Source organism: Scyliorhinus torazame, chromosome 30, assembly GCF_047496885.1.
Source record: "Scyliorhinus torazame isolate Kashiwa2021f chromosome 30, sScyTor2.1, whole genome shotgun sequence".
Taxonomy (NCBI): Eukaryota; Metazoa; Chordata; class Chondrichthyes; order Carcharhiniformes; family Scyliorhinidae; genus Scyliorhinus; species Scyliorhinus torazame.
The window spans coordinates 28,756,088-28,778,474 of NC_092736.1; the positions used below are offsets into that span (position 1 = coordinate 28,756,088).

Genomic DNA, 22,387 nt, shown 5'->3' on the forward strand with positions numbered 1-22,387 from the left:
TTTCTGGTCAGTGGTCCACCCACCCGCGTGTGTGATGTAATACACTCCACTTGCCTGGGGTGAGTTCAACACCAACAACACTCGAGCATGACTCCATCCAGGACCGAGCCCACTTGATCACCCCATTTACCACCTTAAGCATTCACCCCCTCCACCACCGACGGTGACAGCAGTGGCCGCCGTCTACACGACTTACTGTAGCCAAGGCTCCTTTGACAGCACCTCCCAAACACAAGAGCGACAGACACATGGGGGGGGGCATCACTTGAAAATTACCCTCCAAGCTGCACCATCCTGACTTGGAAATATATATTATTTTTATAATTTAGAGTGCCCAATTTTTTTTTTTCCAATTAAGGGGCAATTTAGCGTGGCCAATCCACCTGCCCTGCACAAATTTGGGTTGTGGGGGTGAAACCCACGCATGCACGGGAAGACTGTGCAGACTCCACACGGACAGTGACCCAGGGCCGGGATTCGAACCCGGGTCCTCGGCGCTGTGAGGCAGCTGTGCTAACCACTGCGCCACCGTGCTGCCCTGATGTATCAGCCGATCCTTCACTATTGCTGAGTCAAAATCCTGGAACTCCCTCTCTGACAGCACAGTGGGTGTACCTACAACACAGGGATTGCAGCAATTGAAGAAGGCAGCTCCGCATCACCTTCTCGAGGACAATTCAGGATGGGCAATTAATGCTTTCGAGAAGGCATCAGTGAGCCGGTTACTGTAAACTGAGATAATCGACCAGCTTAATGGTCACTTTTCCTGGCACCAGCTTGTTACTATATTTTTCAAATTTAATTCCTAACCCCCCTCGGGCAGCTGTGGTGGGATCTCTTTCTGTTGAATGTTAGTCCAGAATTCTGGTCTACTCGCCCAGTAACCTAACCACTACCCCAATGTTACCATTATATTTCACCACTCGAGTTCTTGAGGAATCATTTGCTTGTTAATTGCATCCAATTCTCTCCCAAGAAGTTGATTAATTTTGATTGTGACTGATGGTGACCACCTGGACTGGATGCCAATCGGTGGACTGTACCTCTGCCCATGGGTAGTCCTCTTTGCTCTGATTGTAGTCCAGTACTGAACCTGTTGGGTCTTGTGTGGCTTTGCAGATCGATGTTTAACTTCTGGAACTTTTGCGCAGAATGTACTTCACAAAAACAGGCCATCCAGCTAAACTAGTCCATGCTTGTGCATATCTTGCTTCACACGAACTCCTCCCCTCCACTTTATCTAACCCTATCAGCATAACCTGTTCCCTCCCCCCTGGTGCAGCTATCTAGCTTTCCCTCAATTGGGGTATCAAATATAAAATGATATTTGGCGTTTTCAGGTAGCTTTACTTCTCAATGAATGACTAGATCAGCTTGTATATTGTGACCTGGGGGAGTTTAAAGAAAGTGAGAATGGCCGAGGTGTATATAAGTCCCTTTGATCAGCAAGCAGAACTTCTGGGAGTTTTGTTAATGTGTTTTTTTTTTGTTTCTTCTACTGCCTTCCTCCTCCCCCTCCTGCAGGTGTTGCTGTTTCTTCAAGAGGAAAAGGAAGAAGAATACCAATAGGCATAAATGACTGCAGATCTTGAGGGACTGCGAGGTTCTGCTTGCATGTTCAACTCCCTTTGAATTGAATGGAAATGCCACATGACTGGTTGAGAAGCTTCAGACTTGATGATCTTTGGGGGGGTTTTTTGTATAATTATTATTCTTTTTTTGCCTGTGCCTGCGTGTCCTCCGCTGGGAAAGGATTCTACTTTTTTTTTTCTCTCTCCTTCAAACACTCAGGCTGAATTGCACTTCTTAACACGACAACCGACATCCCACGAGAGAGGCGGCCAGACAGGTGCCGGCACGAACCTGGGCTTTTTTTTCTCCCCCCCCCCCCCCTCCCCCCCCCCCTTGGCTGTGGTTGGGGGGGGGGGGGCAGAGGGGAGGGAGGGGGGGTAGAACCCAGGTGATTAATTCTCCCCCGCTCTCTCCCCCCCCCTCTCTCACCCCCTCCCCACCCCCTCCTCCCCTCAACACCACAAGCCGTGTGGTGACAAACTCATTCTGGGTGCAAATAGACTTGTGTCGAGACGCCCGCCCGCCCGGAGGATCGAGGGGCCAGCCAAACTGACGAGGGAGGGCAGATTACAGGTGCGTTTGTCGCAACGGGAAAAAAAAAAAGTGGTTGTTCTATTTTGTGATGTAGCGTTTAAGCTGTGAGAAATTTACAATTACTGTTTATCTCCCCCCCTCCCCCTTTCCTTCCTTCGTTACTCAGTCTTTCCTGGACCTAGTTTGCAAATTTCGGGTGTCGACAGATGTACTGTGTATGCCGGCTGAAGTAATTTTTTTTTTTACTAAGAAAAAGAGGTGGGCTCTTTTGCTTTCTTAAGGTGCACTTAAATGTTGGAGCGAGTGTGTGTGTGTGTCTGTCACCGACATTCAGAATCGATCAAACGCGATCAGTGACCGTGCGCTGGCTGCTACAGTAATTTCTAAGCCAGTACTGCCACTTTTAAATGTATTTTTAGTTTAAATGTTTGACGGTTATATCCAAAGAGCACTGTTTCTGAGGAAACATTACAAAGCGAAGACAGCATTAATCCCCCCCCCCCCCTCCTCTTTCTCCTCTCCCCCCGCCCCCCCCTTGACAAGTGGGTGCCTGAAAATGTCATCAGCTTCTGGTCTCAGAACAACTGCAAATCGCTCGCCGGGACGAATGGGGCAGCTCATTACTTGTTCTGTTTTGGGTCGTTTCACTGGACGCAATAGAAAGTAGGTATAAACACTGCGTGTGGTGCTGCCCTCTCGACGGGCGCACCCTTCTGACCCGGGTTTGCTAGACCTGGGAAGCTTTTCCAAACCTATCGCCCCCATCATTGTGGTCACTGCGGGGACTGTTCATCCTTCTCGGGTCCCAACAAGTGGATTCCTGTTCCAGAGCTTGCAGGCGCTGACGTGAAAGGATTCCGTTTATTGGGACATGTCTAGCGTTTTACAGGAAGAGTGCGTGGGAGTGTTTGGGGGGGGGGGGGGGGGGCGCAGAGGATTTACCCTCTGTGACATATTCCGAAATTAGATCCTTGGGCAACTCAGTGCCTGCTGGCCAGTGACTGCGGAGATTCCTTCAGTACCCTCAGGACGCTGCAAAGTGCCTCTGGCTTTCCTCCCCATCTTTTGTGCTACCATGCCCTGAAGGCTGGCTGGCAGTGCGCACAGAAGGCTGGCTCGTGGGAAGCAGGCCACTTTCCCGGAACCCCCCCCCCCCCCCCCCCCCTAATTTTACGAGGTTTGGGAAGCTGGGTTGAGGCGAACTAAGCGTGTGACGTTCCCACCGGATTCAGGCCAAATGCCTGGATGTGACATCAGTGGGCCTTGGCATGACTGGCATAACTAGCAGCCCGAGCTGGGTACAACTCCGTTACGTTTGCACAACAACTCAACCAAAGTACTTCTAAAATGCAGCGAGTTCGGTGAGCTTGGATTGTCCTGTATGATTCATTGGACTGTACCATTGGCTACGACATCAATAAGCCCCTTTGAAGTCTTCTGGATTGCACTGATGCAGTGACACCTTGGACAGTTGAAACCCTTCCTAATGACTTGACAAATCTCAAATAACTGCTGCAAGGCATTAAATGAAATTATAGAGAGCTCTGTGTCGGTGGGGACCCACCCCCAGAGTCCTTTATTACATTTTCCACGTCAGTGACGTGAGTGGCAGAGGGCACTCTCCTGGACTCTCCTGTGGGTGCCAATTGTCGGTCACTGTCGCCAGCAACGTGCTGTTGGTCAAGCACAAGGAGGAGCCAAACATTCCACTGCATGGGGAAGAAAAAGGCTGGGGTTTTGTGCATTGGAGTGAGCACGTGCACTCCTTAATCTGTCCCGAAGTTTAGACGTGGATGGAAGCACAGAGGGGGCTGGGTGGAAGCAATCTTCTCTTTAAGAGATGTACAAAGCTACTTGAATGTCCTTTCTTGGTCTCATCATGCAAAAAAAACCCACAAATGTTAACAGTGTTCAATGTTCTGCTCTTTTTAACACTGAAAAAGGTACTGGTTTTAATTACCAGATTGTGCAGCGAAACTGTTTTAATTGATTGTCGAAAAAATAATTATTTTAAATTGACCAAATTTTCAGCAGAGGCTGAAATCCCGGCCTGTAAAAAGGCCGTAGTTGCCATTTCCTGGAGTGCAGCCTCTTCCTCAGGCCCCTAACTTGAGTTGCTGTCACGGAGAGAAAGTGGGCTTCGTGAGCTGGGGGAGTTGCTGAACGTCTTTTATTGTAGTTAGTGTATGCAAACTGGTTATAACTGGGCGTGAAGACACACATCTCCGCTTTCTTGGTCTGGACTGTTCCTAACCTGACTTATCCAGGCCTGTATCCAGTGGGCCTGTCAGATTAAACTCGTTGGTCGTGGTTAAACTCCACCAAATCTGTTTGCTGAAACGTACACCCTCTCTTGATTTAAAATTGCATAACTTGAATTATGTCCATCTGAAGTGTATTGGAATGAAATTGACTCCTGTGCAATTTTGTTTAACTTGCTTAATCCAAGCCACGCTTAATTGACGCTTTCTATTCAAGCAAAATGCAACCTTGGATTAATAGTAGGGTGTACTTGGGAGAGCTTTGGCATCTGGCACTGGAAATGATTCTGTTTGCATTTAACCGCTCTGTGCTGTAACTTTGAAATGACTTGAGGTTTTCCTGTGGAAGTAACATGAACTGATGGAACAGCGGGTAGAGAACAAGAAACTTAAAATCAGGAGACACCACCCAGCAACAAAAAAAAAAAAACCCACTCGACGTTGGGGAATGTACAGGTGTAACCAGTACAATATGACACACATTGCATTGAGAGGACTCTGTGATGGAAGGTGATTGCATCCTGGGGTTAGGAAGCTCTCTCGAGTATTGAACTAAACAGCTCAGTCCCGTGTGTGTCGTTCCTTTGAGCTGCAAGTGTTGGGACGGCGCTCGCCGGGAATGAGGAGAACACAAGGCACCTTTCCACCTCCCCTGCAACTCAGGCAATGCTCTCCAGGTGGCAGCTCTGTAAGAATGGAAAAGAATAGAATGGTTGTACATATAATTTAACTGCAACTTAATCTTACACTTTTTGTGTTATTTAATAATACTCTTTACAGTCTTATGAATGCCAACCTCTTTTTTTAAAACAAGTTTCGGTGAGAATGGTCATCCGTGTTCTTTCAAAATCTCGGAACACTTGGCATTCCCCTTTAAGGCGCTTCTTGCGTTGCCCCCAAGGTGCAAAAGGAGGTTAAACGTCCACAACGATGGGAAATGTGGACTCGAGGGGGGGGGGGAGTTGAAATTCTGTCAACTCATAAACTCCCTTTCCAAAAAAACAGATGATCGGCTGTGCAAGTGTGTGCTTTTTTTGAAAACGTTGCCACGCACCGTACGTAGCGAATGTTGTGGAATGGGGAAAAAAGACAAACACAAAAAGAAACAGTCAATTACCCCTTAAAGGGGCAGGCAGGCCGGCTCAACTCTGGGCGACTTTAGCGTCTGTCTCAGATTCTCCATCCGTCTTAAGTGTTTTGTGTTTGGGTGAATGGTCCCTGAATTGCACTGTTGGGAGGGGGCGTGGCATGACCTGAGGTAATGTATAAAATTGTTTTTACTTTGATAGAGGGTTAAGTAGCTGTTATCTGGCGCAGTACAAACCTGTCATAGATTCCTTAAAACCTGGTTGTTTGGAACTTTGATCACTGTTGTATGAACTCATACAAGAACATGGTCGTTTATCGATACAGTGGAGCCTGTAATATCCGGTCACTTCAGGAGGGAGCCTGTCCTGAATCCTCCTCACTTGACAGCTTTCAGGTGCAACAATATTTAAATTAGACAACATGACATGTTTGTCTGCCTGTCTTTCTGTCTCTCTCTCTATCTCTCTCTCAATGGCTGCTTTGTCAGGAGCAGGTTCCATTTAAGTATTGTCCTAACATTTTTCTAAAGCAACCCCGAACCTAGTGGGTTCTGACCTGGTTGCTTAGACGGGAAGGTTTTTATTTAATCAAAGTGACTTGGAGGATCAGGTTTCACTGTCAGTGGGACTTTAGTTTATTCCTTTTGCTCTGTCGTTGAGCGTCTGAGTAAAAGCTGTGTTTTTACTCTGTGGTCATGTAAATATAGCAGACGTTTGCTTTCTGAGCATGAGTTTCTCAATAAAATTCACAAAATTCCAGACTCTTAATAATTTTGGACGAATGTAACTTTTTTGGTTTTGTTTTCTAACTTGTTACCCTTTGTGCTGCTCGTTCTGTATCTGTGGGGAGGGGAATATCAGGAGTGGGGCCCCAGTTTTGTTTTCTGTGAACTATAAAATGCAACTGTGGATTTTTTTTTTTTAAATGACTGGTTAAAATGTGTGTCTCCTTTTCTTGCTCAAGTAACCTTTTGTTCCTATTCTGGTCACTTTCTTTTTCAAATTTGAGAATTAAATGGTTTATATGTGCAGTCCTGGAGCTGACGTGAAAAGCATGCTGTGAAAATTGGCGTGAGAGCTGGAACAGTTTATCTCGTCCTGAATTAACTGTGGGTCACAACCCCCCCCCCCCCCCCCCCCCCCCCCCCCCCCCCCACACACACACACACACACACACGCCACACAAAGTAGCCTGATTGAGATAACGGAAGTGGCGGGGAGGAAAAAAAGCTCATTAGGTCGGGCGGCATCTGTGGTGAGAGAAATGGAATTAACGTTTCGAATCGAACGTGGGGGCAGCACGTTGGCACAATGATTAGCACTGCTGCCTCACAGCGCCAGAGACATGGGTTTGATTCCGGCCTTGGGTGACTGCCTGTGTGGAGTTTGCACTTTCTGCCCGGGTTTCCTCCGGGTGCTCAGGTTTCCTCCCACAGTCCAAAGATGTGCAGGTGGGTTGGCACGCTATATTGCCCCTTAGTGTCCAAAGATGTGCAGGTGAAGTGGGGTTACGAGGATAGGGTGTGAGATTGGGCCTAGACAGGGTGCTCTTTCAGAGGGTCGGTGCAGACCCGATGGACTGAATGGCCTCCTCCTGCCCTCTGGGGATTCTATGGTTCTATCACTCTTCAAGCCTGGTTAAGCCTCTGTTACGTCAGGCCCGATCTACAATACGCTGTGACGTTTAAGGTTTGCCACAAATTTGATTGGTCTTGCTTCCTACTTTGGAACACCTCACACAGGCGATTTCAACAATTCTGCCGTGATGACTCGCGTTTTTATTAACTTTATATATTCAGCTCTCCAGTACAAAATGCGGCGTTAATTGTTGCCATTGCTCATTCGCATGGGTCTTGCCCAGTGTCAGGCTATTTAAACCAATTGGACAGACGCCTGTCCTGTTCCAGGGTTCACCTGTCCAAACACACACAGCTGATCCCCGGCATGATCTGCTCAAAATTTCCCAAACGCCTTCACAAACTGTCTTATTTAGTGGGTTAGCTACACTCGAACAGTCCTAGGGGAAAGTGTAAAATTGCTTTGCTTAAATATTGTTACAGAAGTATAATTTATTGACTCCTGTCTCTCTGAGGTCACTGTCTCTTAAATGCATTTTATGCTCATTAAGGTTCTGGATGTCACCACTGGGGAACACTCCACAACCCCCTCACCCCCACCTCGTATTAGCCCCGTGTCGCCTCAGTTGGCTACGCCATGGACCCGTTGAATAAAGCTCCAGCCCCACTGAATGTGCCTTAACCCCCAACCTTGGTCGCTGTAGAATGAGTTCTTACCGTTATCCTCACTTTCTATTCCAAATAGGAATTGCAGTTTGTGCTAAGCACAGGTGGGTTCCCGCCAGCAACTGTATTGGCCCACTCAAGCAGGCCCAAAGCCTTTTTAAGTCATCAGTCTGGACTGGGTTCAATCCTAAATTGGGTGGATGAGAGTGCAGGGGTCTTCAATACAAAATGGAGTTGTCCCAGTGTAGCCCATGCCTTAACTCAGCAAAGGGTTTGACTGCATCTAGCTCACCCGAATCGTATGGGCATAGGCATTAAGAGCAGGAGGAGGGCCACTCAGACCCTCGACCCTGTTACCCCATTCAATAAGATCATGGCTGATCTGATTGTGACCTCAACCGCGCATTCCAGCCTTACCCCCGGTAACCTTTCACAACCCCCCCCGTCAAGAGTCTGTCCAGCTCAGCCTTCACGATGTTCAAACACTCTGCTTCCACTGCCTTTGGAGGAGGAATTCCAGAGACTCTTGAATCTGTTTAGGATTCATACAAAATTCTGACTGCAATACATGTACCCAAATCGCCAAAAGATATATTCGCAATTCTGCGTTCCATCGAAAGCCTTGTGGTAAATGCTGTCACGGGTCCACTCAACTAGTGTAAACCCTTGACCACCAGCTGATCAAAAGAGGTCACTTAGGGTTGGCCACTAGCTGGGTCGTGAGCTCCGCATCAGGCACGTTACACCTGACCTTGACACAATACGGTTGGTCCTATAATCGATCTTAAACTGTGGGGAATCGTTATGGAGGCAAGTTGTTCTAGTTACGGCTCTATCAGCGGGAAGTAACCTTGGTCTTGATTCGGATGCAATTTCCACCCAAATGTTCACTGATTAGATTGAGAAATCAGACCACAACGGGCCCAGCCGAGCTGATCCCTGTTGTGCAAAAGGAATGTGAGGACTTTATTTCTTCGAAATTGAAATTATACCTGTTTACGATGAGCTTTGGAACCATTGTCTGGCGATCGCTGATCCTGCATTGCTACCAAGGTTCAGTATTTTGAATACTGTTCAGCTGGCATGCAGGTAATGGGAGGGGTTGAAACAAACAGCTGGGGTGGGTGGGGGCGGGCAAAATATTTTGTTAGCTGTCTGGTTACTGGGTCAAGTTGGGGCAGTGGGGAGGTAGGTTGGGGTGGGGGGGTGGCATTACTTGAAGTTCTGCTGGCTCATTTGCCTGCAGGGATGTGTGAAGCCTTGCAGGTGGAATTGCTGTTCACACTACCAAGGTGGTTGTTGTACAAGCTCGAGGTTGCATCCAGGGACCAGGTTAGGAACCTGACGATTCTCGCATGCATGAGATCGAGGAACGTAGATGTGTAGATAGATTGATTCTGTTTTGACCCTGTTTGTTTTTTGGTTTGCGTATACCGTTAAGTGTACAAATGACCATTAGATACGAGAATGCAAAGCAGGAGCAGAAGTAGGCCATTCGGCCCCTCAAGCCTGCTCCTCCATTCGATAAGATCATGGCTGATCTGTTTGCATTTCGAATTCCGCATTCCCATCTTCTCCCGGTAACTGTTGATTCCTGTTAGGCAAGGGAATCGGTCTACCTCTGCCGAAAAAGTTCAGTGCCCCCCCCCCCCCACCTCCGACCCCAATCACCGTATCCTGAAACCGAGAGTTCAAAAGCCACCTCCTGAGAGAAAATATTTCTCCTCATCTCTGTCTCAAGCAGGTGACCCCCTAGTTCTGGACTCGCCAGCGGAAACATCCTTACGTCCCCCACCACGTCAAGAGCATTCAGGATCTTAGGAACATCGATCAAGTCACCCCTCATTTTCCTAAACTCCAGTGGAAAGAGGCCCGGCCTGACAACCTTTCACCACAAGGCAGCCTGCTCATTCCAGCTATCAATCTTGCAAACCTCCTCTGAACCCCCTCCAATGCATGTCGGGAGACTGGAGAAGGTCCAGAACAGGTAACAGGTAAGATTCTAACCCCTGTGGTTAGGAGCCAGTGTCTGGCATGCTGAGAGAGTTTGCTGGTTTATACAGCACACTCCTCTTGTTTGTAATCAAGTGAGAATATACGGTGCAATTTCCAAACTCCTTTACAAACAGGCTGCAGTGCAATTTTCCTTAACTGCCAATCGTCACCCGACAGGGATGTTATTCCACTGACCTGTAACTGCACCCGCTAGAAACATCTTTCATGTACAAGGTTTGGTAGGCAGGATAAGGGATTATTGATGAGATGCAGCCAGCTCATTCACTCGCCCAGCAAATAAATGTCGAAGGACTTTGAGATCTTCCCCCACCAGTAACCCCCAATGAATAAAATTGCATCATAAATCTAAGTTTTTTAAAATAGTTTTATGGGTAGGTGTCTGTACTTATTTATACCTCCTGTCACCCATTATTGCAATGCGTTCTGTCTTAAAATGGCCGCCTTAGAGCAGACATTTTGAGGAGCCACCTGCTGGCCTGCTCATGTTCCAAGCCAACAAACCCCAGAGCCTCCTGATGATATGTATGAGGACTTTGCTGGTATGTGTGAGGACTTTGCAAGTGTTTCTCCTGTTGCTTGGGGACACCAGGGCAATCAAGCTAAACCTGGACGTTTCTACATCATTCCGGGGTTGCGACTGTTCAGTGAAAATTAACGTTCTTCAATTCTGCAAAAACTTCAGAAAAAAGTCTAAAGGTGAGGTCACTGGAGTTCAATATTGGTGGTGGTGGTGGTTTTTGGGGGGGGGGGGGGTGGAGACACTGGACTTGGTGAGGCCCTTGTCCTGGCCTATTTAAGGGTTGGGAGAGGAGGAGATGACCTTACTAGAAGAATCTGGAAACATTGGATGGAATTGCATACCTCCAGCGCTCTCCTCTCTTCCCCCACCCCCTCCAAAGTCCCCTGTATCTCAGAGTGGCATCTCGTGGATGTGGGTAGGTGGCATTCAGACCCGACAAGAGACGGCTTCGCAGATTAGCAATTGTTCCTATTTGGGAGAAGAATGCAGCCTTTTAAATTGTACCCTGCCCCCCACCTCCATCATTCTCTTTCCCCCCCCCTCCCCAACACCTACATTGATTTATATGACCCACCACCAGAATGAAAACCTGGAATGATGACTGAAGATTGACAGCGAAAAGCATCTTCAAATCAATATATATGTTTTGCATCTGCAATACTTGCTGAACGTTGGGAGGACGCACCAATTTAGTTTTATTGATATTAATGAGCTGTAATTGAAAATGTATGACCCATGATAATTCCTGCTAAACCAACAGAATATCACCAGACCGGCAGGCATCTGTGGAGAGAGAAACTGAGGTTTTTTTTAAACTTCAAGATCCAAACTTAGCTCTGCCTCTTCACGGAAGCTGCCTGGCCTGCTGGGTCTTTCCAGCACTTTCTGTCTTCAGGTTAGATCTACAGCAGCCGCAGTATTCTTGTTTTTCTGACCCTGCGAGACCACAGTGCATCCTGCTTTCTTGTTCCATCTAGCCAGCACCTCTTGCCCTACTGTCATCCGTGAATCCACAATCTCATATTTGGAGTGCGTCTCTTGATTGAGCATTACAAGAAGAACACCTTCACTGATCAATCTCCTTTTGAGTCCAACTCTAGATTTGAGTGAGGAAGCAGTGAAGGGCTATTTGTATTTTTGATGGCGAAGTGCGTCTCTCGCTGGGATTCACATGCAGGAGTTTGCACTGCTCCACAGTAAACCATTTACTCTTAATTTATAACAGTCAATCGACACTGTCTTTGTTTGGTACTGTGATGTAAAGTGAAAGCTGGGACTTGACCAGGTCCAGTTTTGCCACCCCTAAATCCTTACATTTGTTTCCTTTCCCCCCTTTTAATCAGTTTGGGTAGGTCCTTGCTATGTGTTGGGAAGTAGAAACTGCAGGATTGCACAGTCTTATCATTGTACTGTAGAAATGTTGCATTGTAAAATTCCAATTAAAACTGACATTATTTCTATAGCACTTCTATTTTGTGGTGGTGTACAGGGGTTTGCACTTAACCTGATCAGCAAAATTCACTGTTGGCATTTAGAGCTATGTTGAGCAATTAGTCATTATTTTCAATTAAATTGATATACATTCCTGGAAGGCAGACGCTGCCTTTTCCCAAACTGATGCCTTTATGCCTAGACATGCCTAGCCAGGACATGCGGTGAATCATAGAATCCCTACAATGCTGAAGGAGGCCATTTAATAATCTTTATTGTCACAAGTAGGCTTACATTAACACTGCAATGAAGTTACTGTGAAAAGCCCCTAGTCGCCACACTCCGACGCGGGTACACTGAGGGAGAATTCAGAATGTCCAATTCACCAAACAGCACGTCCTTCGGGACTTGTGGGAGGAAAATGGAGCCTGAGTCTGCACTCACCCCTCCAAAAGAGCACCCTACCTCGACGCACTCCCCCGTCCTATCGCCATAACGCCACCTAATCATTTGACACTAAGGGGTAATTTAGCACGGCCAATGCACCTAACCACTTTGGACTGTGGGAGGAAACCGGAGCACCCGGAGGAAACCCACACAGACACAGGAAGAACATGCAAACTCCACACAGTCAACAAGAGCAGAATCAAAACGGGATCCCTGGTGCTGTGAGGCAGCAATGCTAACCCACTGTGCCACTGTACAGCCCACTGTGAAACCTGTGGAACAGAATCAAGGGACTGAGTGGCCTCCACCCTGTGTTGCTAAGTAGATTAAATCTTTTTAAGATTTTGCCGAGTTGAGTAAAGACACAATTTCTTAAATTTTTCTCCCTGCTGTAGCCAACTCACTCCCCATCGCAACCAACACCAATGGATGAGGAGTAAAGTGCTTGCATAGCCTTTTTGGTTCTTTGATAGCTTTCATATGCTCCTTAAATCCACAGTCTTAAGATCCAAACAGGAGTGCCTACTTGAAGTTAATCTAGTGAGAAAAACTCTCTTTGAAAATGTGTTAAGAGTGGCTTTTGTCCAATCTATTGCAACAGCCTTTGTTTCTGCATGATTTTCATCTTAATTTATCCAGGACATCTGTGGTGAGATTTCAAAACCGGAGCATTATCCTGCTCTTATCAGTTGAGCTGATAAGGTTACTGCCAATTCTCCGGTTAAAGCTCGCTATGGGCTGTTTCTAGCACTGATATGTAGACAGTCCAACTAGGGAAGGGGAGGTACTGGACCTGGTATTGGGGAATGAGCCCGCTCAGGTGGTAGAAGTTTCAGTAGGGGAGCATTTCGGGAACAGTGACCACAATTCAGTAAGTTTTAAAGTGCTGGTGGACAAGGATAAGAGTGGTCCTAGGATGAATGTGCTAAATTGGGGAAGGCTAATTATAACAATATTAGGTGGGAACTGAAGAACCTAGATTGGGGGCGGATGTTTGAGGGCAAATCAACATCTGACATGTGGGAGGCTTTCAAGTGTCAGTTGAAAGGAATTCAGGACCAGCATGTTCCTGTGAGGAAGAAGGATAAATACGGCAATTTTCTGGAACCTTGGATAACGAGAGATATTGTAGGCCTCGTCAAAAAGAAAAAGGAGGCATTTGTTAGGGCTAAAAGGCTGGGAACAGACGAAGCCTGTGTGGAATATAAGGAAAGTAGGAAGGAACTTAAGCAAGGAGTCAGGAGGGCTAGAAGGGGTCACAAAAAGTCATTGGCAAATAGGGTTAAGGAAAATCCCAAGGCTTTTTACACGTACATAAAAAGCAAGAGGGTAGCCAGGGAAAGGGTTGGCCCACTGAAGGATAGGCAAGGGAATCTGTGTGGAGCCAAAGGAAATGGGCGAGGTACTAAATGAATACTTTGCATCAGTATTCACCAAAGAGAAGGAATTGGGAGATGTTGAGTCTGGAGAAGGATGTGTAGATAGCCTGGGTCACATTGAGATCCAAAAAGACGAGGTGTTGGACATCTTAAAAAATATTACGGTAGATAAGTCCCCAGGGCCTGATGGGATCTACCCCAGAATACTGAAGGAGGCTGGAGAGGAAATTGCTGAGGCCTTGACAGAAATCTTTGGATCCTCACTGTCTTCAGGGGATGTCCCGGAGGACTAGAGAATAGCCAATGTTGTTCCTCTGTTTAAGAAGGGTAGCAAGGATAATCCAGGGAACTACAGGCCGGTGAGCCTTACTTCAGTGGTAGGGAAATTACTGGAGAGAATTCTTCGAGACAGGATCTACTCCCATTTGGAAGCAAATGGACGTATTAGTGAGAGGCAGCATGGTTTTGTGAAGGGGAGGTCGTGTCTCACTAACTTGATCGAGTTTTTCGAGGAGGTCACAAAGATGATTGATGCAGGTAAGGCAGTGGATGTTGTCTATATGGACTTCAGTAAGGCCTTTGACAAGGTCCCTCATGGTAGACTAGTACAAAAGGGGACGTCACACGGGATCAGGGGTGAGCTGGCAAGGTGGATACAGAACTGGCTAGGTCATAGAAGGCAGAGAATGGCAATGGAAGGATGCTTTTCTAATTGGAGGGCTGTGACCAGTGGTGTTCCGCAGGGATCAGTGCTGGGACCGTTGCTGTTTGTAGTACATATAAATGATTTCGAGGAAAATGTAACTGGGCTGATTAGTAAGTTTGCAGACGACAAAGGTTGGTGGAATTGCGGATAGCGATGAGGACTGTCAGAGGATACAGCAGGATTTAGATTGTTTGGAGACTTGGGTGGAGAGGTGGCAGATGGAGTTTAATCCGGACAAATGTGAGGTAATGCATTTTGGAAGGTCTAATGCAGGTAGGGAATATACAGTGAATGGTAGAACCCTCAAGAGTATTGAATGTCAGAGAGATCTAGGAGTACAGGTCACTGAAAGGGGCAACAGGTGGAGAAGGTCGTCAAGAAGGCATACGGCATGCTTGCCTTCATTGGCCGGGGCATTGAGTATAAGAATTGGCAAGTCATGTTGCGGCTGTATAGAACCTTAGTTAGGCCACACTTGGAGTATAGTGTTCAATTCTGGTCGCCACACTACCAGAAGGATGTGGAGGCTTTAGAGAGGGTGCAGTAGAGATTTACCAGAATGCTGCCTGGTATGGAGGGCATTAGCTATGAGGAGCGGTTGAATAAACTCGGTTTGTTCTCACTGGAACGAAGGAAGTTGAGGGGCGACCTGATAGAGGTCTACAAAATTATGAGGGGCATAGACAGAGTGGATAGTCAGAGGCTTTTCCCCAGGGTGGAGGGGTCAATTACTGGGGAGCATAGGTTTAAGGTGAGAGGGGCAAGGTTTAGAGGAGATGAACGAGGCAAGTTTTTTACACAGGGTAGTGGGTGCCTGGAACTCGCTACCGGAGGAGGTGCTGGAAGCAGGGACGATAGTGACATTTAAGGGGCATCTTGACAAATACATGAATAGGATGGGAATAGAGGGATACGGACCCAGGAAGTGTAGAAGATTGTAGTTTAGTCGGGCAGCATGGTCGGCACGGGCTTGGAGGGCCGAAGGGCCTGTTCCTGTGCTGTACATTTCTTTGTTCTGATCGCACCGTGATTGTGTGGTGTTTCAATTGCAAAAGGACTAGCAATTTGTGTGTAGATAGATCTCACAAACGGGTGGCATGGTTGCACAGTGGTTAGCACTGATGCTCACAGCGCGAGGGACCCGGGTTCGATTCTGACCTTGGGTCACTGTGTGGAGTTTGCATATTCTCCCCGTGTCTGCGTGGGTTTCCTCCCGGTGCTCTGGTTTCCTCCCACGGTCCAAAGATGTTCCGGTTAGGTGGATTGGCCATGATAAATTGAAATGAAAATGTAAATCGCTTATTGTCACAAGTATGCTTCAAATGAAGTAACTGTGAAAAGCACCTAGTCGCCACATTCCGACGCCTGTTCGGGGAGGCTGGTACGGGAATTGAACCGTGCTGCTGGCCTGCCTTGGTCTACTTTAAAAGCCAGTGATTTAGCCCAGTGTGCTACACCAGCCCTTGTATAAATTGCCCCTTATTGTCCAAAGATGTGCGGGTTAGGGGTTACGGGGATAGGGTGGGGGAGTGGGCCTAGGTAGAGTGCTCTTTCGGGGGTCGGTATGGACTTGATGGGCCAAATGGCCTTCTGCACTGTAGAGATTTTATGGAAGACGATTACCATTTTGAGATCAATATTGATCACTCGCTCCTCTTTAAATATGGGACCTTTCAAATCTGGCTGAGAGGTAAACAAGGGACTCAGTCTGATAGAACATAAACATAGAACATAGAAAATACAGCACAGAACAGGCCCTTCGGCCCACGATGTTGTGCCGAACCTTTGTCCTAGATTAATCATAGATTATCATTGAATCTACAGTGCAGAAGGAGGCCATTCGGCCCCCTGAGTCTGCACCAGCTCTTGGAAAGAGCACCCTACCCAAACTCAACACCTCCACCCAACACCAAGGGCAATTTGGACATTAAGGGCAATTTATCATTGGCCAATTCACCTAACCCGCACATCTTTGGACTGTGGGAGGAAACCGGAGCACCCGGAGGAAACCCACGCAGACACGGGGAGGATGTGCAGACTCCGCACAGACAGTGGCCCAAGCCGAAATCGAACCTGGGACCATGGATCTGTGAAGCAATTGTGCTATCCACAATGCTACCGTGCTGCCCTTAAGAACAAATAAATCTACACTATATAATTTTCCCGTAATCCATGTACCTATCCAACAGCTGCTTGAAGGTCACTAATGTTTCTGACTCAACTACTTCCACAGGCAGTGCATTCCATGCCCCCACTACTCTCTGGGTAAAGAACCTACCTCTGATATCCCTCCTATATCTTCCACCTTTCACCTTAAATTTATGTTCCGTCCAAATGACCCTACCTTCCATCAGTGCTGCACTGAGGTTGTGCATTGTTTTTTTTTAAATATTTTTATTCTCCTTTTTCACATTTTCTCCCAAATTTGCACCCACCAACAATAAGCAGTAACGAATATAATGTCAATCCCCACATCAACAACAACAATCCCATCCTCCCACCAAACCCCCAAACAACTGCCCACGTGTTAACATAAACAAATAACAAAAAGGAATCGGGAGTCACCCATAGTCACCATTAACACAGTCCCCCTTCCCCAACCACGCCAGGGCACTGGGTGGAGAGGCTGCTCTCCATCCCAACAGGATCCGCCTTCGGGCGATCAACGAGGCGAAGGCTACAACATCTGCCTCCGCACCCGTTTCCAACCCCGGAGGTTGTGCATTGTTAATCTCGAGCGATGTCAGAGCTGAAACGAATCGATCCTGTTACTCAAAATTGCACATGTATTTTCAGCAGGATTCCTTGGGTAATTAGCAGCATCCGAATCAATGGTCACTTTCTCCCTCATGGTACCAGAGACACTAGGATCTACTGTAGCACACTGAACATCCCCGTGGATAACATGAACTAAGCACAGATTGGAGAAGGAGTTTATTGTGGTCTTTATGGCGATTAGTATTTTGCTGGCAAAACTTGCTATGTCATGGTGAGAGCTGAGGAGCCAACATGTTTTGCTGTACAGAACTCTGGTACGGCCGCATTTGGAGTATTGCGTACAGTTCTGGTCACCGCATTATAGGAAGGACGTGGAGGCTTTGGAGCGGGTGCAGAGGAGATTTACCAGGATGTTGCCTGGTATGGAGGGAAAATCTTATGAGGAAAGGCTGATGGACTTGAGGTTGTTTTCGTTGGAGAGAAGAAGGTTAAGAGGAGACTTAATAGAGGCATACAAAATGATCAGGGGGTTGGATAGGGTGGACAGTGAGAGCCTTCTCCCACGGATGGATATGGCTGGCACGAGGGGACATAACTTTAAACTGAGGGGTAATAGATATAGGACAGAGGTAGGTTCTTTACGCAAAGAGTAGTGAGGCCGTGGAATGTCCTACCTGCTACAGTGGTGAACTCGCCAACATTGAGGGCATTTAAAAGTTTATTGGATAAACATATGGATGATAATGGCATAGTGTAGGTTGGATGGCTTTTGTTTCGGTGCAACATCGTGGGCCGAAGGGCCTGTACTGCGCTGTATTGTTCTATGTTCTATGTTCTATGTATCCAACTACCCCACTCCTTAAAAAAAACATAGATTTTGTTGCATTGTATTTCCAAGGTAAACATGGTCAATGTCATTAAGAAGCAGGGAAGCAGGAAGACATCGAATGTCTAGACCAGTTAAGTCACAAGGGAGTTTGGCATGATTGGATGGTGTTTACTTTAATGCAAGGAGTCTGACGAACATGGCAGATGAGTTGAGGGCACAAATTAAAACATGGGGGTATGATGCCATTGCTGTCACTGAGACATGATTGAGAGGGTCAGGTTTGGCAGCCTCAATATTCCAGAATATAGAATCTTCAGGAGAGACAGGGAAGGAGGCAAAAGAGGGGATGTTGCAAGTTTCATCAGGGAATCAATTACAGCAGTAAGGAGGGATGACATCTCAGATGGCTCTTCAACTGAAGCCATATGGGTAGAAGGTAAAAACCAAAAAGGAACAATCACATTGCTGGGAGTGTTCTATAGGCCACGTAACAGTCCTAGAGAAATAGAAGAACAGATATGTAGGCAAATTTCAGAGAAGTGTAACAGTACTAAGGTAGTGATAGTGGGGGGGATTTCAATTCCCCAACATTAACTGGGGTAGTCATAGTGTGAAAGGTTCAGAGGGAGCGGAATTCTTAAAATGCATCCAGGAGAACTTTTTAAGCCAGTACGTAAAAGGTCCTGCAAGTGAGGGGGCGGTCCTGGACTTAATTATAGGTAACAAAGCCGGACAACTGGTTGAAGGATCAGTGAGGAAGCATTTTGCAGACAGTGATCATAATTCTGTTAGATTCAAGATCGTTATGGAAAAGGACAAGAATGGGCCTGAGATCAAAGCTCTAAACTGGGGGGAAGTCCGGTTTTACTAAGATCAAACATGATTTGGCCAGAGTGGATGGGAGCAGACACTTTTAGATAAATCTGTGACAGGACAGTGGGACGCATTCAAGAAGGAAATAGGGAGAGTACAAGGCCAACATGTTCCAATCAAGAAAAAGGGTGGAACCAACCAATCCAGGGAACACTGGATATCGAGAGATATTCAGCACTGGATAGAGAGAAAAGAGGAGGCTTACGGCAGATTTCAAGGGCTCAAAGCAACAGAAGGCTTGGAGGTGTATAGAATGTGCAAGAGGGAACCTTAAAATTAAATTAGGAGAGCAAAAAGGAGACATCATAATCTTTATTAGTGTCACAAATAGTTTTACATTAACACTACAATGAAGTTACTGTGAAAATCCCCGAGCCGCCACACTCCGACGCCTATTCGGCTACACAGAGGGAGAATTCAGAATGTCCAAATCACCTAATAACACGTCTTTCAGGACCTGTGGGAGGAAACCGGAGCACCCGGAGGAAACCCACACAGACACGGGAAGAACGTGCAGACTCCGCACAGGCAGTCACCCAAGCCGGGGATCGAACCTGGGACCCTGATATGCTGTAAAGCAACAGTGCTACCGTGCTGTGGACGTGAAAGGATATTGGCAGGTAAAATAAAGGGAAACCCTAAGTTGTTACAAGTACATTAAAGGGTAAAAGGATAATTAGCGAAAGAGGAGAGCGTCTTGAGGACCACTGTGGTCATTTGTGTGTGGAGCCGTAGGACATAGGTACGGTTTTATATGAGAATCTGCATTTGGAGAGGCAGGGATTAATTGCGAGCAGTCAACATTTTTTTCTTAAGGTGGGGGAGGGGTAATGTCTGGCCAAAATTATTTAATTTTTCGAAGAGGTGACCAGATGTGTAGATGAGGGCAATGCATTTGAAGTAGCCTACTTGGACTTCAGCAAGACTTTTGATAAGGTCCCACACGGGACACATAGCGGAGGTAAGAGCCAATGGGATCCAAGGAAATTTGGCAAATTGAATCCAGAATTGGCTGGGTGGCAGGAAGCAGAGGGTGATGGTCGAGGGGTGTTTTTCTGACTGGCAACTTGTGTCCAGTGGGGTCCCGCCGGGATCAGCGTTAAGACCCTGGCTTTTTGTGGTTTGTATAAATTATTTAGACACGAGTGTAGGAGGGTTGATCACTAAGTTCGCAGGTGATACAAAAATGAGTGGGATAGTCAGGAGGCGGGGCAGCATAGCAGCCCAGTGGTTAGCAAGGCACCAAGGACCCGGGTTCAATCCCGGACCCGGGTTCAATCCCAGACCCGGGTTCGATCCTGGCCCCAGGTCACTGTCTGTGTGGAGTTTGCACTTTCTCCCCGTGACTGCGTGTGTCTCACCCCCACAACCCAAAGATGGGAAAGGCTGGTGGATTGGCCACGCTAAATTGCCCCTTAATTGGGATTTTGTTTTAATGTGAGGAGAATAGCCTTAGATTACAGGAGGCTATAGACAGGCTGGTCAGATGTGATGATCAATGGGAAATGGTATTCAGTCTGGAAAAGTGTGAGGTGATGCATTTGGACAGGACAAACAAGGCAAGGGAATATATGATAAATGGCAGGACCCTGGGAAGTACCAAGGATCAGAGGGAACTTGGTGTGCATGTACACTGGTCCCTTAAGGTAGCAGGGTAGATGGATACGGTGGTTTAGAAGGCATATGGTATACTTGCCTTTTTTAGCCGAGGCACAGAGTTTAAGAGCAGGGGGGTTATGCGGGAACTGTATAAAATGTTGGTTAGGCCACAGCTAGAGTATTGTGTGCAGTTCTGGAATCCACATTATGGGCGGGATGTGATAGCCACTGGAAAGGATGCAGAGGAGATTTACCAGGATGTTGCCTGGGCTGGAGAGTTTCAGTTATGAAGAGAGATCCAGACTGGGGTTGTTTTCGTTGGAGCAGAGGAGACTGTGTGTGTGTGTGTGGGGGGGGGGCATGATTGAGATGTGGAAATGATGAGGGGCACAGATAGAGTAGACAGGAAGAAACGTTTCCCCTTGGTGGAGGGATCAATGACCAGGGGGCAGAGATTTAAGGTGAGGGGCAGGGGGTTTAGAGGGGATGTGAGAAAGAAGCTTTTCACCCAGAGGGAGTCTGGGACTCGCTGCCTGACAGGGGGGTGGAGGCAGAGACCCTCCGAACATTTAAGAAGTATTTAGATGTGCGCATGCGATCCCAGGACAGACATGGCCAAGTACTGGAAAACGGGTTTAGAATAGGTGGTTGTTTTTGACTTGTGCAGGCAGGATGGGGCTGAAGGATTTTTTCTGTGCTGTGCACCTCTATAACTGTACAAAATGTCCCAGCTCCTATTTTCTCCCAGCTTCACAAAGAACAATTGGAGACAATTCTTGATCGAGTCCCTCACAGCCGCAGCTTCACACCTTTTCCTGTAGATTTGAGAACTGATGGGAAAACAAAATGTAATCTGATTCCAGTCAATTGTAAGGTCAAACAGCTCCATAAAGCAGACAAATGATGAGACTAAAAAGCCTGTTGAGGGACCACAATCTACACACGTGACTGGTGGCATTGAAAGGATGAGAGACTGGCTTTCAGACAGTAACAGCTTTCTGTTTCCATTGCGACTGATTTCCCCTCTTTAATCTATCCAAGGCTCGATTTGCTCTTGGAAGGAGACTGCCCCCTTCTGGTTCCTGTGCAGAGTGCTGGCAGTGCCAAACACCCTATCCAGGTGAGTAAAGAAAGGGGCAAAGTTAGTGTTTGGCTTCTGATGGTGCATGTCATGGGCTGGGGCTCCTCCATACAGTCCCCAAGGGATGACCTTGTGGAGGCTCCAGGGCAGGTCATATCCGACGTGGTCTTCCACAGACATCCAGACGCTGAGCAACATGAAGGTCCAGGTCGTCAGCGGGTGACACTGAAACAAGAGTGGCGTGGTGTTACTCCAAAAGCCAACCGTCAGGAGCTCCCAACCCCCGAGGTACTGTGTTGCCCAAGAGAAAGGGGCCACATGCTCATGGTGGATGGCATGGACCGTCTTGTACAGCCAGCGACAGCTGTGGTGGAGCCGGTGCCAGCAGTAGTATTGGAAATCAAACACCAGTAGACAGCTGACCACTCCAGTGAGCCACTGGGCATGTGTCGGTGCCCTGGGTGGTAGCGGGTTTGGGGGGCTCCATAACCAGTTGATGGCCACCGCAGGTAGGACGTAGACCAGGTGGTTGAAGATCGCCTGCCAGAGACACCGGCCCATCATCCGGACATTGGGCCGACCCTTCTGAATCTTGTGCTTGTAGAGGAACGGCAGCCCCTCTCCGATGAGGTCCACTAGTGTGAAGGGGACGCAGAAGACGAGGTAGCCACCGAAAGCCAGGAGAGCGGGGAAGGCTGGAGACGACACCATGGCCGTGTGGTGAAGTCGGACATAATCCCAGAGCAGCTGAAGGATGGTGTTGGGGTGATGGGCTGTACAGTTCATCACTCCTACCGCCTCCTGTGACCTCTGACTGTTGACAGGAGTTTACACAGTCTCTGCCCGTGCGGCTAATCATGAAGTAACCTCACTGCATTGCCACCGCCCTGTGTTGACTTTGCTGTCCGAAGGATCCTTTGTACCGCAATTTATATAATCCGGAGTGACCTATCGTTGACCTCTTGTACTTCACGCGCAAAGTATTTGTTCTAAATGCAGGGCCTCTTAGTTTGGTGTCAGTGGTCCAACCATCTCCTGCTGCACAGCTGGTCAATACTTTCAGAGGAATGTGGTACAGAGCTTATCTGTC

The 22,387-nt window shown here is 47.5% G+C and overlaps 2 protein-coding genes across 9 annotated transcripts in view; one reads left to right on the forward strand and one right to left on the reverse strand.

Moving 5' to 3' along the window:
- Positions 1-6,486, forward strand: part of LOC140404474 (casein kinase I-like) — a 291,996-nt gene extending 285,510 nt beyond the window's left edge. For all 8 annotated transcript variants that reach the window (XM_072493070.1, XM_072493065.1, XM_072493073.1 and 5 more), the window contains one exon: positions 1,525-6,486. In XM_072493070.1, the coding sequence (XP_072349171.1) occupies positions 1,525-1,579 (55 nt within the window). In that variant the 3' untranslated portion in view covers positions 1,580-6,486. The remainder of the gene's footprint in view (positions 1-1,524) is intronic.
- A 13,783-nt stretch (positions 6,487-20,269) lies between these two features.
- On the reverse strand, positions 20,270-22,091 carry ch25hl1.1 (cholesterol 25-hydroxylase like 1, tandem duplicate 1). Its single transcript, XM_072492608.1, has one exon. The coding sequence runs from the start codon at positions 22,081-22,083 to the stop codon at positions 21,244-21,246; it is 840 nt and encodes a 279-aa protein (XP_072348709.1). The 5' UTR covers positions 22,084-22,091; the 3' UTR covers positions 20,270-21,243.
- Positions 22,092-22,387: the final 296 nt, after the last annotated feature.

Bases quoted from the DNA above. Each gene is read 5' to 3' on its own strand.
- ch25hl1.1 (XM_072492608.1), bottom strand. From the start codon at position 22,083: ATGAACTGTACAGCCCATCACCCCAACACCATCCTTCAGCTGCTCTGG.